This window comes from Zonotrichia leucophrys, chromosome 4A, assembly GCF_028769735.1.
Source record: "Zonotrichia leucophrys gambelii isolate GWCS_2022_RI chromosome 4A, RI_Zleu_2.0, whole genome shotgun sequence".
Lineage (NCBI taxonomy): Eukaryota > Metazoa > Chordata > Aves > Passeriformes > Passerellidae > Zonotrichia > Zonotrichia leucophrys.
In genome coordinates, this window is record NC_088174.1 from 4,196,787 (window position 1) to 4,211,545 (window position 14,759).

Genomic DNA, 14,759 nt, shown 5'->3' on the forward strand with positions numbered 1-14,759 from the left:
AAGCCAGAGCTGGTCCTTATGTGTCACAGAGCCTGCAGGGCTAATGATGATTTTTCCCATGTTACACAGAGCTGCTGTGCTTCGAGAGGAGGCTGATCCTGCTGTTCCCAGGGACCAAGGGGATCTGCCAACATCCTCTATGCCATCCCCAGTGCTGGCACTTGCCACCTGCTCCTCTACAGAGGCTCCAGGATATTCCCTGCCTGCATGGCAAATCTGAGAAGCCACTTCTCCTCCACAGATGCTGCTTCTCCTCCGCAGCCCTCCAGAATGAGCAGCCGTGGGAAGGGTGCTGCAAAAAGGCCATGGCGAGGAGACAGCAAATCCCAACCCAGCCAGGCAAGGGAGGCACATCCAGCTGGAAAATCTGGGTTCTGATCCCTGGACAACAAATCGTTGCTGGAATCCTCTCCTGAGCCTTCAGCACTGTATCATGCCCCTGCTCACAACACACTCTGCTGCATGTGCTGGTGACAGCAGCACACAGCATCAAAAGCCCCTGGACTCAGCGAGTGAGAGGGGATTTTCTCTCCAAAAACCACAGTTTGTTAAGCAAAACACATGGACATTTCCCCATAAGTGAGACATCAATGAGCTGTGTTGGAGAAATGGCAGCATTTCGATCGAGTGCTGCTTTGATATCAGAGCTCGCTTGAGATAATTATCCCCAGGTGCTTAATCAACCATAATTAAATGTGTTAGTACTTTCTAAACAGCATACAACAGGCCAGATAAGGGCAGCTGCCTTGGGGGAAAAGCAGCAGCTCTTGCAAGGGGAATGTGTACATACATACTTGTCACTTGTGCTGTCCAGGGGCTCGTGGAGGTGTCTGGAGAAGCAATTCAGCCAAGCCGAGGGGAACAACAGGCAGGAGAAAACAACCAGACAAGGAATTTGGCTGCACAGCTAAAAATACCCCCTCCACACCAGTTCTCAGAGAAAAATCAAATGATCGCCAAGACTGGTGCTAAGTTTGATTCATCTAAAAACATCCAACAGGCTGTTCTCTGCCTCCCCATCCTGCCACTCCAGAAACACCAAGAAAACAGAGAAAACCATCACCCACAGAGTTCACAGGATTCTTGGGGCCGCGGATAATGATCCACTGAAGCTAAAAGTGCTGCTTGCACATAGAAAAACCAATACTCTGCATGTGCAGGTGCTCATGGCCCTGAAGTAGGTCAGTGCCAGGGAACTCTCCAGCCCTCCCCTCTATCCCAGGGGATGCCAAAGGAAGGATCAGCTCTACCTGGGTGCCACCACACACAGCTCTGCAGACAACCCAGCCCTCCCAGCCTTATTCCATAAGTTAAAAGCCCACCACATCTGCAGCTCCCAAACCTTGTAGACAATCACGTAGCAGTGGCCAAGCAGAGAGCAGGTGCTGAACACCTGCTTCCCTTGGACAAACCCCCTGCAAGCCAGCAGAGAGAGAAAGAAATGCTTTCCTGTTGGGAAGATGAAACAGGGAAGCCTTATAAATATGATTGCCTAGCAAAAGATTTTGAGAATATGGAAACTATAAGTGAGATTGAAATGAAAGCAAGCTTTGAGATCTCTTAGTTACTGAACAATGACAAAACAATGGTGTGGCTGGCTGAAGGTAATCCCCTTTTGATGGAACAACACCCTCTGCTTGCAGACAGGTCCAAGGTTCAGAGCAGACACTGCAGCTTGGCAGAAGGGGCCCAAAGAGGAGTTTTTAGGGTTTAAAATGTAACACAGCATGGTAATGTAGTGATCCATATAGGCTGTATGTAAATGCTATAGAATTTGTATATTGTACTAGATTAGTTAGTGAGAATCAGAATATTCAACACAGAAGATGATTTATTGTATTGTAACAGGAACTTTGCTCGCTTGCCCCTCTTACTCGCTTGCTGCTTTTACGCTCTTATGCTTTTGCTCTCTTACCCTTTTACTCTCTTACTCTCTCATCCTCTGTACCCCTCTCTTAGATCTGCTCTGAGCTGTGTTTGGCAGCTCCCAGCAGGGCCCTGCACCCAGGCCCTTTGCAATAAATGCAATAAACCCCAAGTTCCAGCCCTGGCTGCAGAGATCTCTGTCTCCGTCCATCCCAACCGTGCTACCCCCCAACACTCCGACACTTTCCCTCTGAGATCCCCTCAGCATCCCTTCCCCAGAGCCCCGGCAGCCCGGACCCTCACCTGTCTCAGGTTTATGTTGTGGCTCCCGCGGGCTGTGGCCGGTGCCCCTCGCTGCTCCCAGCCCCAGCTCTGTTGGAGGAGCGGGCATCGCTCCCGCAGCGCCCCGGGCAGGAGCGGGCACGGCACGGCCGGAGCCGGCACGGCCGGGCACTGACCCCCCAGGAATGCGCAGGGGGCGGCAGCCATCCCTGCCAGCCTCAATCCCAGCTTTGTCCAGCGGCATTCCAGCGGCCTCCAACCTGCCCCAAGCCCGCGGCTGCCCTGGAGCACGGCGAGGGCAGGGATGTGCCCATGGGGACAGCCCCACGGGACAGCAGGTGTGTGCAGGGCTGTGCTATTCACACGGCCTCTGAGCGGAGAGAGGCTGTGAGACAAGCAGAGAAGAGGGAAAACACAATTCTTATCTCGCTTGCTGTGCCTGTGTTGTGCTAAAGTAGAATGCAATAGGGAGATGGTTTACCCAAAGTGAGGATGTTTGGTTCCCTTGGCTATCAGGGCCAGGTGTGTGTGTGTGTGTGCGTGTGTGTGTCAGACTGTCATGGGACAGTCAGGAGAGAATAAGAGATGAGTGCAGTGTGAGCAGTTGTGAGCAAGAGTGAGTGCACAGCAGATTCAGTTTAGATACAATGGACATAGTATAGTATAATAAAGTAATTCATTAGTAATTCATTAGCCTTCTGATGATGGAACCAGATGCATCATTCTCTCTCCCCTTTGTCGGAGTCACCTTTGATTTACAATACTGGAAAAGCCATCCCTGCGAGGGCAGGGCAAAGGGGATGTGCTGGGATGCCCAGCACAGACCTTGGCTCCAATGCTGGAGCACACACGGAGCACACAGGGGTGTTTGCCAGGAAAGGGATTTATCCAGGAAATCATCCCATCAAGCCTCAGTGACCCAGAAGGTGAATAGGTTCTTGAGATCTGCCCTTGTTGTCCCCCACGTGTCCCTGCACAGTGTTGGGTACCAGCAGATGTTCATGCCAGCCTGGACCAAGTGCCAATAGTTTCTTTTTGCCAAAAAGCTCTGGGCTGGCTTCTTGTGTCCCCCACAGTCCTGACGCCCAGAATTTTTATCATGCTCTCTTCCACCTACAGGGAGGGAAAGAAAAGCTCCCAGTATCTCCCCCTCTCTTCCCAGAGGGTGCTGCCCTCCCTGTGGGACCAGCACAGCCAGCTCCTGTCCCCAGCACCCCTCAGGTCCAACAGATGGGAGAGCAGCTCCCAGACTGCAGGAGGGGGCTGCAGTGAGGAAGGGCTGTGTGCAGCCTGCCCAGAGCTCTCAGCAAGGACAGAGAAGCTGTTTCCTAGGCACCAGCAGCAGCCCTTCCAACAGGGAGCTGTCCTTAACACTGCTCCTGCTCCCACTCCCCTCCTCTCCCCCAGCAAATCCCACAGGGCTCTGATCCCTGCTCAGCAGGTCAGGAAGGCTTTTCCCTGCTCATCCTATTCTATCCCTCTCCCTCGTCACTTCATTTGCCAGGCTGTTTATCAACCACCACTGGCCCACAGCAGCACTGTAGCAGCCACCCTGGGGCCAGGAACCCCTGGCTCAGCCACCAAGAGCCTGTCCCTGCCTCATCCTTGCAGCTGGAGCCTCTCCAGAGGCAGCTCTGCCTCCCTCCTGCACACCCCAGCTCCCTGAGGCAAACAGGTCCAGGTTGATGGTCAGCCCCAGCAGGGAGAGACCTCAGGCTCAGCCTTGATTCTCATGCTTGGAACACAACAAAAAAGGAAAAGGCAGAGCTGGGACCTGGTTTGTCCTGGGGAGAACACTGCCAGTGCCCAAGGGAACCTTTGGCAGTGCCCAGACAGGGGAGAGCACCCTGGGACCAAGGGCTAAAGAGGGACCCACAGCCTGGCAGAGCCCAGGCAGCCTCTCCCCACAGCAGAGGGGCTAAAGCACCTCATGACAGCCTAGTGCAGAGCACAGGCAGCCTTGCAGACAGCTGCCAGCACACCTTTCTGTCCTTCCATCTGCCCTGCCACTTACCCAGAGTCCCGAGACCTTCCTGCCCCTCTGCTGAGGAGCCTGGTGAAGGAGGAGGGACACCAAGATCTGTCCCTCAAGATAATTAGATTAGTAAGAGGTCAGATTCCTGCTCTGCCTTACAGCATCAATACAACCCACCAGGGGCTTATTTCCAATCTCCTCTCTGCAACCAGAAAGAGTAGAAAAGCTGCATTTTCACCAAAAGCTGACATTCTTCCAGGTTTCCAGGAAAGAAAAATGCGCCCAACCAAATACATGAGAGGTGTTTACAGTAACCTCTCATTCTTTATTGTGGAAGAGCTCAGAGTCCAGCTCTGCAGGTCTCTCCTCCCCTGCTTTGGGGAACACTCTGCAGCAGCAGTGCTGGAGCAGAGCACACGCTCTCCTCCTGGAGGGATGGGGGCTGGAGCTTCAGCCTCCCCTTCCCCAGGGCAGAGGGGCTGCTTTGCCCCCCAAGAAAGCTACAAGATGTGCACAAATCTGCCAGGGAAGGGCTCAGGGGCAGCTCTTACCTGAGAGAGCGGGCGGGCAGGGCTGCTGTGCTGCGCCTGGGCCGGGAGGGGCCACTCAGGACACGGAGGGAGGACATGGAGCCATTCCTGCATCACCAGGGGCTGCATCAGAGCTGATGGTCACGGGCATGGAGCACCTGAAAGGCAGCAGCAGAGTGCCTGGGTCAGCCTGCACCTCCTCACAGAGCTGAGCCCCTTCCCAGCTGCCCGCAGCGCAGCTGGAGACTAAAGGAAGCATTTTTAATTTAATGTACTTCTACTGGTGCTACAATCTAGTTTCATCTAAGCATCCAACTCTTTTCTTCCACCTGGTTATGCAATTTGGTGTTAGTGAGTCCCACAGACTATACTGCACTTTTAGAAAGGGCTGGGTTTGTTGAACTGTACAAGATGCCCATGGTTATAGAAAGGGAGAGAGGATCTCACTAGCATGGCCATTGCTCTAGTTGTGGTTGAGATAACATTCACTTTCTTCCTAGCGGGTGGTACAGTATGGTTTTTAATCCAGAACAACTTATGTTTAGACAGAACAGACATTTCCCCATAACAGACAACATTTTCAAACCTGTTTTTTCCTTTTATATTCAGAAGGAAAACTGCCTAGAGCCCCAACTTCATGTATCTCATACTGTGAGCTGGCTTTTTATGAGATTTTGCTCATTATGAGCTATAAAATTCCCTTCATTATCCCCATTTTTGAACTGCATGACCTGTAAAGCCAGTTAGCAGTGGCCCCTGGACTATTCTATAGATCAGAAATGAGACCTCTGCTCACAATGCTGCTGGGTTTTGTTGTTTGGACTCCAAATGAGCTAAAACAAGGATTCATTTCATTGCCAGCACCATCTCAGCTTTATGGAAAGCCATGAGAAACAGAGCTCAGAGAAGACTTGGTGACTGCTTTCCTACTTTTACAAGGTGAAAATCACCTGCTCCAGCAGACAGAGCTCATGGCTGCTTGCAGGGCAATGAGTGATGCTCATGGGAGGAGGCTGCTGGCTCCTCACACCTGGACAGCTGGGGACCCCTCCTGCTTGGCAGGGCAGGGCAGGATCAGACAGCACATCCTGCACTGACAGCAGCCACCCTGCACAGCTGAGGAGAAACCCCCCTGGCCCTGTGCATGCTGCCCATCCCTGGCACCTCCACAGCCCTCACTGCCCTGCCCGAGCCTCCTCTGCCTCTCTGCCCTCAATTACACACATTAAGAGATTATCCTGTGATTTTTTTTTTTAATCTCTGAGTGATTTTTACAGCTATAATGCTCTCCCTTTGCAGCAGAACAGCCTGTGCTGAGCTCTCCAGCAGGCTGACAGTCCAAGGTCTCGTCCTCTCCCTCTCCTGCCCATTAGCTCCAATGAACACTGCAGGCTGTGCATCCCTGCTCCTTCCCCCATGCAGGCAGGGGATTATCAGGGGATTATGAGACCCACATTAATCATTATAGATTCCAGGGTCTTCAAAGCTCTGCAGCCTCTTGGTGCAAATTCACCACACCCAACCCCAAGGGTACAGAAGATTTCTGACAGAAGGTAGCACCATCTCCTTTTCCTCCAGTGCTTGTGCCATTTGGGCTCTGTTCCTCTAAATGACAATCTAGCTGAGATACAATTCTCAGCGTGTGGAATGCTATTTTTCCTCACAGCCCCTGACAGAGGAATGCCCCTGAGCTCTTCCCCAGGACAGGGAAATCCATGGATTTTGCAGAGAGGTTCTGTGATATCTCACAGTAGCTGCCATCCTGAGGCCTGGGTTTTCCTGTGCCACAGTGCAGTGAAACTGCAGCGGTGTGTGCTGGCCAGAGGAGTTAAGCCAGCCCTCCAACAGCACACACACACACACACACACACCTGGGCTCTCTGCTCTTAGCCTGGCCCCTGGCAGTGCCTGCCACCAGCACAGAGAGCAGGAGCAGTGCTGGGCTGGTCAGCAGCTCTGCTCTGAGTGCATATTGCCGAGTGACAGCTGTGCATGCACAGGGCAGGTGCACTCTGAGACAGGAGTGGGGAACCCTGCTCCTGCAGGTATGCATGTGTAGGGTGTCCACGCTCCCTGCCAGCATCATGGAAATAAGGACAGGCATTGCTGCACTCTTGAGGCTCCTTGTGCTCCTCCAGGGATGGCAGAGCCCATCAGGACACAGATGGCACAGGGAGCTAAAGCCTGTCCAAGGCAGCAGTCCCAGCACAAGCTGAGTGCCAAGCAAAGGGCAGTGCCCAGCCGTGCCCTGTGCATCACCTCGCTGCCAGGAACACCAGAGCAGGGTGGAGGGCAGTGCTCAGCTGCCCTTTGGCACTCTGCAGCAGCAAACACAAAGCCCAGAGGCAGAGAACGCAGATGGGACTGAGTGAGCTGCACAGCAGGCAGCACAGAGGAGCACATCCAGGGGAGAGAGAGACAACCAGACAGAGAGGCACGTCTGCAGGCAAGGCAGCAGCTCCACGGGACCCCCTGCCAAATTCCCTGCTATTGCTGGAACCAGGCAAGGAGAAATGCTCTTGGATCTGCTCTGCTTCTCTGCTGAGGCACACAAAACAGCTCCAGTTCTGGCACTCCTACCTCAGTGCTTCATACAGCTCTGGGGCTGGGCACTGCAGCATGTGGAGCAGATTTTGTGGATGCTTCCTGGCTAAATTCCTGCTGCCTGATGCCTCCTCCTGTCAAGAGCCAAACCTGTGATCCACTTTGCCTCTCCCACACCACCATCCACCTTCTGAACTCTGCTTTAGGTTGGTGCTGGAGCCCCAGCACACAACAGCCAAGGTTCAACATCATTCAAACCAGATTGAAGTGCAGACAACAAAAACTCTTATCCCCACAGCCTACTCCAACCTCTAATTGAAATGAGTTGAGAGATTCTCCTTTGGAGGGCTCAGGGAACAACGTGGTCAGGCTGTTCAAACAGATACAAAGTGAGCTTGGTCCCCTGGGCACATTTCTGTGCAAGCAGAACAAGCATCAAGGCTCAGGTGAGAATTCCCACAGGTGGGCACTGCAAGAAGCAGCTGCAGAGTCACCATGGAGCAGGGACTGGGGCACTGCACCCACACAGTGGAGACAGCAGGGAGGGAAACCCTTCCCACTGGCGTCTCTCACCTGTCTGTGCTGGAGGAACCACTCCAGGCACAAAGGTGTCAGATCAGAGGCATCAGGTACAACCTCCTTACCTGGGGCTGTTTTGCATCCTCCCTCATACAAAGCACCCAACATTTGAATCTGCTCTCAGAACACCCTAAGAAATGAAGCAGTGCATGTTCCACAGTGCTGTGTGAGAGCTCCCAAACACTTCAGTACCCAAACCACTACCACAGCTGAGACCTTGATGATCCTCTAGCTGAAAAATGAGAAAGCAAAAAATCTGGATGTTACTTTTCAACAGATGAATGCTTGGGTATTAAAGGTACTAAAACCAAAATAATTGCCTTTTTTTCCTCTTCCTACTTGTTACAAATTCAGCACTGGAGAGCCTGTCCCACTCCCCTCTTTCCAGCAGTCTGACAAAGGCAGCTGGAACAGCCTTTGCCCAGCCAGTCCTGCTCCAGCTCTGTCACACAACTCTGCACCACCCAGGGATCTCTGTGCCCTCTCTGCTTCCCAGACCTGCTGCAGCAGCACCCCTGGCTGGCTGGAGAGGCTGCCCCAGCTCCCCAGCACCTCTCCTCCATCCCAGCCAAAAGGAAGATGCACAGAAGATGCACATGGTGCACAGAATTCTCCAATTCTGCTGCATTTGTTTAAAATCCCCCTGATAGAAACCCAAATCCAAACTCCCCCAAACAGTTTGGGAATTCACAGTTCAGTGAAGGAATTCACACTGCAGCTGACCCTCCATGGCTATAAGACATCCCCCAGGATTAGAAACCTGTCCCAGGCAGTAGAGTGTCATGTTGAATTTCCAGATCAAGAGGTCTCTCAATCACATAGTTTATGCTTTGAATTCCTAATTTCCTCCTAAACATTCTTCCCTGAAACTTTCCACTTCAGATCTTGGCCTATAAGGAAAAAAATATGGGAACATCTTGAGGCAAGGCAGCTCAGCTCAGCCTCTATCCCATGAGGAGGGTGGAAATACAAACATGTTCCCTGCTGCTGGAAATGTTAATGGCTTTGTTGTTGTTTAACTTACTGTACAGAGAAGTAATAACATTTTAGCTCAGCATGTTTGGTGTCCTTTCAGGGGAAAGGTGGGAGGCTTGTGGATATTTCAGAGTTCAGCTCCCATGTAGATGCTAACAAAGGCAGCATTCCCAGGCTGACAGACAGCAGGACTCCCTCGACAGCTAAACAACACATCCTGTTTCAGCAAAAAAATTATTTTCTGCACTTGTAAGTAAATAATTGAAGCCTGAGATCGCAGGCCAGATGACCTACTTCCCAAGACCCCACTGGTCAAGGTTTGGTGAGAGAAAAGCAACCTTTGTCCTAGTGGGATCAACATCAAAACAACACAGAGCACTGGCCCTTCATCTCCATCTCTTTACAAACCCAGAATAGATACCCAAACACACTCCCACAAAAATCATCCGAACATTTTCCTGGTGTTATGTGCTCCCATGTACCCTGAAAGGGACTGTCAGCAATCTTCCACACGTGGGAGCATTTCCAACCCCATCATCAGAGGGCTAGAAATCCCAGAGGCCAAAGCTGGGCATCACACTGCACTTCCACCAAAGAACCAGGGCCCCTTTATTAATTAAAATGAAGGGTGCTTCAATTAAGCACCTGTGCATGAGAATTAACATAAAACCTTGGTTTATCTGGTGGTGAGCAAGCAGCACAAGATGTGTTATTCACTGAGGGTGGGTCAAGTGGGAACTCTCACATCTAATGAGCTCCTTTCTTAAATGGCCACTTGGACTTGGAGCTCATAACCAAAATGTTATTTTAATTCAATGGATAAACAGTTGCCACACATCTAAATAAGGAAGCAGCATCCTTTCCCCCGGCTCACTCACTCTCCATTTTCCTAAGCAACAGAATACACACACACAACCTCAAACTGAAAAATTTCCCCGGGTGGCTTTGCACTAGGAAACTGTGGTGATGATGATGTCCCCACCTCACCAGGTGAGTGTGGGTGTATGCCCACAACATGGTCATGCAACACTGACTACCCTTCTCCAGGCTCAAAAATAACTTAGGGAATTTTTTTAAAGGAAGATTGAAAAACCTACATTTCTTTTGCATGTCGTTTCAGACTCCCAGCTGGGTTTTAAGTTGCTCCCTCTAAAGCTCACTTTTCCTAGGAACTCTTACCCTCTCTTAGCAGCTTAAAGTACTGAGATAATGACTCGAGCAGGCAGAGGAGCCAGCTGTGAGCCCACAGCCCTGCTGGGCTGGACACAGAGGAGCTGCTGCCTGCTAGACCTGACAGACAGAAGGAGCAGGAGAAGAGCAGGCAGCAACCTCCCAAAAGGGACAGCAGAACAGGGGGGAAACACTTTCCTAATGACTGAAAGAAGGTCGCAACGAGCATAAAAATTGCACATTCCTTCAGAAATGTGGCTCCTGTAGCCCTGAAACTGCCAATTTAAACCAGTAAAAACCTCAAGCCTTGCCCTTCTCCTCTAAGCACCTGAACCTCCCCTGCTGCTGGAAGCAGCAAACAAGTTTTGCTGCATTGTGAAAAGCACATCACCCATTTGCCAGGCTGTGTAACTGATCAACAACAGTGGGAAGAGCACACCCACACTCAGCTCTGATGGCCAAGGCAATGCTGACTCCTGGCTGCCTTGGCACTTGGCTTCTCATTCTCATGTAGAGCTGGCACCTGCTTCTCTAAACTGAATGCTCTGCCTTGCCCCCAAGGTCGTTTTTACAATAAACTCCCTGCCAAAGCACAAGGCTCTCTGCCCTTCTGAGGCCATGAATTTAATGGCCAGGCTGTGTGCCCCATGGAGTCACATTTCCTTTCCCTACTTGAGATGTGGCAGAATGACCTTATTCTTATGCAAAGGAAAATGGAATGGAGCAATTTTGGCTCAATTCTGAAAAGATTGGTTTCATCTTCATACACCTATGAAAATGGGAGTTTTTTGAAGACTGAGTTCTTTCTGGTCAGTATGTCTTATTTCATGATACTTATAATTCCTCTGTTATGCTTTTATCACAGACACCCAGGCTAAAGTGGAAACCTTGAATGTACTTCTAGAAACATTTCTATATTCAGAAATAACCATATGTCTCCAGAACTCAGGACTTTTGTTTGAACCCATTCATTTAATCCCTTCCCTGCCTCACTTTGCTTGGTTTTCTGAAGAGCCACTCCAACCTGAGCAGCCCCATTCACAGCTCCAGCCCTGGCCAGGTTTAGAGAGCAGCATTGATCTGCCTCAGGCATTAATCCAGAGGCATGATCCTCATCCCTTCTCAGAGAGGACTTGAACACAGCATCACCTCACAGCAACACTCCAACACTTCCCCTCCCAGCACTCCACATTCCTGGACAGTGCTGCAAAGGGAGACTGTGGTCCTGTTCCTTTCCAGAGAGCCACCACATCATTGCTGCCTCCAGAATCCTGCCTGGACAGCTCTCACAGCATCAGGGAAAGAGCTTTCAGCACAGGGAGGGTGTGAGATGGCACCAGAGCCACATGTGAATGCCAGGAGAATGGAAACCCCCCCAGAACAGCTGAACCTGATGGCTGGGACCTCACACAGCTTCCTCAACAAGGGCACTGTGCTCAGGCAGGAAAGGCCATTAATGAGAATAACCAAACAAGAACTCCCACAGGTCCAAGGCAGAGAGGTGAGCAGCAGGAGAGGTGTGAGGGACCTTGGATTAGGGCACAAGGAAAACAAACTGACCAAAAACTGACTAGACCTTTTTTACATCACTAAAACCCAAAATACAAACATTGGTTTCTCCCAGAGAAATCATGGCATTTAAGGGTATGGGAATAATTGCTCCACACCCCTGTCACTGCACATGGGCAATCTCAGCATTGAAACCCCACAAACACAATGCTGGCACTTCCACCAGGGCACCTCCACAGCTGTGATGCTGTGCTGGAGGGAAGGCTGGAGGGAACAGGCTGGACTGGGCACCTGGAACAATCTGTGGCACCAAATCTTGAGAAAGCACAGCCCAGGCTGTCCTGTCTGGCTGGGAGAGGGAGGCAGAGCCCTGGGGAGCAGGAGAGGTCCTGTGCTTCCTGCAGGCAATCAGGGCTGCCTGCAGCCAGGGGAAGGTCAGTGGTGGCAATACCAGCCCTTGAGGGGAGGAGGAGGAGGAGGAAGGATGAGTGAAAGGAGCTGGGGGAGGGGAGGGCGGACACATAAAGGAGCAAGGCTGGACCGCGTAAGGTGCTGGATGGGAAGGGCAGAGCTGGGACTGTGGGCTGATGCTCGTGAGGAGTGTTTCGGTGCCCTGATCCTGCCAGGAAGATGCTCGAAGGCCACCACACGCCCTGCCCGGGGTAAATAAACACTGCCGGGGTAAATAACCCTTCAATGAGCAAAAAGCATCGCAGCCGGGCACGCCGGGCTCTGCTGCTCGCCTCGGGAATCCGCATCCCCAGCTGCTCCCCGGCCTCTCCCTCCTGGAGATGCTCTTGGCCACTCTCCTGCTCCCACCCCGACACCCTTCTCTCCTTCTCCGCAAGTTTCCTCACCCGCACATGCACGGGCAGCGCTGCTGCCAAGGGACACGCACACCCCAAAGAGCGCATTGCCCACTTTGAACCATCCATCCGAATTCTCCCTTTTCCCAGCCCAGGCAGGAACACAGTCGTTTTGCCGTGGCCTACCTTGCGAGCGCGGCGGGTCCGGGCGGGCAGCGGGGCTGGCTGTGAATCAGCAGCGGAGCCCCTGGGGCAGGGCTGCATGCTGAGCCTCGGCACCGCTGCCTTCCTCCTCCTCCTCCTCCTCCACCGCCCCGGCTGCTGTGTTGCTATGCCATCACATCCCCGGCAGCAGCAGCAGCAGCAGAGGCTCGCCCGGCTCACAGAGATCCCCTCGGATCGGCGGGGAGCAAGGACGGAGCCCCCCGAGCGCCCGGCCCTGCGAGAGCCCGGCCCGAGAGCGAGGATGCCGGGCAGGGGAGGGAACAGCGGGGATGCAAAGATGGGCACGCACGGGAGGAGGAGGAGACAAAATACACATGGAAAGGGGGAGAGAAAAGGGAGGAGGGGAGAGGTACAAACACACAGAGATCTGACCTCTGGGGAGCTGCCACGGGCCGCTGGGCTCAGCCACGCTTCCCTCTGCTCGCCGGCATCTCCCAGCGCCTCTCATTTTAGGTTAGATATGGCCACGCGTGTGCTGGAAAATGCCAGACACAGTCGCCTCCTTCCTTAAGCACAATTTGGGTATCTGACATTAGATTTTTATAATTTAAGAATAGCCCGTTTTAAAGTTAAGGAGCAAAAATAGGATTATCGCTTAATTTTGGATGTGCTTCCTGTTCTTATTAGAAAAGAAAAATAAGTAAAGGAAGGAGGCAATTCTCCTTTTAAATGTCAGGGTATCTTCTCTCAGCTCACAAGAAACAGGAGGATTGGAGCTGCTAGCTTGGGTGAGGACACAGACACAGAGTTGGGGTTTTTGTCCATAGATAACAGTTTACAGTTCTGCAGATCATTCCACCCAAGGATTTCAAAATGCTCAAGCCACCAAGTATTGTTATTTTCATATAACACAAAAAGAAGCAGAATTCAATTACTTGGTGAAAAAGAGGATTCAAATGTAATCCCCGCTCTCTGTTTTAAGCACTAGTCTGTCTCAGCCTCTCCATGGGAAAATTAAAAGTCAGAAAATACAATAACTCTGGTCCTTGTCAGAACGGTCTTTAATGAGTCTTAGCCCATTTTTCCCCAGAGCTGGCAGACTAAAAATGTTATTTTGCTGCTCACACAGTTATGTTATCCAGAAATATCAGTGCTGTTTATAAACATTTTCCATTTCTATACATTTATTCCCTGTCTCAGGTGTATTCCAAAATGCAGGTTCACTCAGAACCAGCACTGTAACAGCTTCACAACTCCACTGTATTCCTGAAAAATCACTCCTGGTAAAGCCAGCAATGGAAATAACAACTGGAAAACTCTCTGCAGCATCACAGGGTTTCCTGTGGGTGTAAGGATGATGGTGCTGCACAGAAGGACAGTGCCCAAACCACCCCAGGGCTGTGCCCAGCTGGCTGGGGAGCCCACGATCACCTTTCAGCCACTTTGGGCACCTCAGAGAGCAGAACTTTAATCCCACTCCATAGGGATGCAAACAGAGCAAAAGCTTTCCTAGGTCACCAATTTAAACATGGAGAAGGTTTAAAACTCAAAATATCGTTGATCTTGTGTAAAATATGTTTGAGAGAGTCATCAGGGAACCAGTGAGCTCCTTGGGATGGTAGCAGCTACAACCTGCAGCAGGTGAGTGCCTGAAGTTCTCCCTTGATCCCAGATGGGTGCACCAGGAGTCAGGAGCAGAGCACAGCGAGGCACAGAGAACTCCTGTAACCACACTGAAAGGAGATTTTTAAATAGCAACCTCCTTATCTTTGGTTCCAAAAGGAGCAACACTGAATACTTGGAGTACCAACCCAAGAATACTTATTCACTCCACACCTTCTGCTCTTAAAAGCTTCTTCAATAGCTCCTGCTTCCACAACAGCTGTACTGATGCAATAAAATCCCTCCTGGAAAGCTGTATTTAGACCCAAAAAAAAACCAGATATGGATCAGAAGACAAAAATGAGCAGAGAACTCTGCTGGGCTATTTTTGTGCACACAGACAAATAAGAAATCTTGGGTTAAATAAGGAGAGAGAGGAGGGAAATAACAGCAGAGTCTGGAAGGGCTGTCCAGGCGGCTCCACAGACACCATCCTCCAGAGAGACAGGCCCAAATCCCATGGCAGCATGTGTCTGTCACCAGCAGCAGCTGTAAGGGACATGACAACATGGATAAACATATCAAGCCAATTTACACATGCACACAAGACAGACAGCAGCACAGAGATGTGAGCAGACAGCATGAACCACAAATACAAGGTGCTTTCCTGTACAAGCATCCTCAATTATTGATTGTTAAAATGCAGTAGAGAAAAAATATTTCTTGTGTCAGTTTAGTTTAAATTATGAGGCAAAC

General features: G+C 51.2%; 1 protein-coding gene across 2 annotated transcripts in view; it reads right to left on the reverse strand.

Moving 5' to 3' along the window:
• DRP2 (dystrophin related protein 2) overlaps nt 1-12,735 on the reverse strand; it is a 30,835-nt gene extending 18,100 nt beyond the window's left edge. Inside the window, exons 1-2 of one of the 2 annotated variants that reach the window (XM_064713125.1) lie at nt 12,423-12,735; nt 4,675-4,811 (exon numbers count right to left, since the gene is read on the reverse strand). In XM_064713125.1, the coding sequence (XP_064569195.1) occupies nt 4,675-4,782 (108 nt within the window). In that variant the 5' untranslated portion in view covers nt 4,783-4,811; nt 12,423-12,735. Of the gene's footprint in view, nt 1-2,169; nt 2,542-4,674; nt 4,812-12,422 lie in introns of those variants that run through there. The other variant, XM_064713124.1, reaches the window with a different exon arrangement.
• Nucleotides 12,736-14,759: the final 2,024 nt, after the last annotated feature.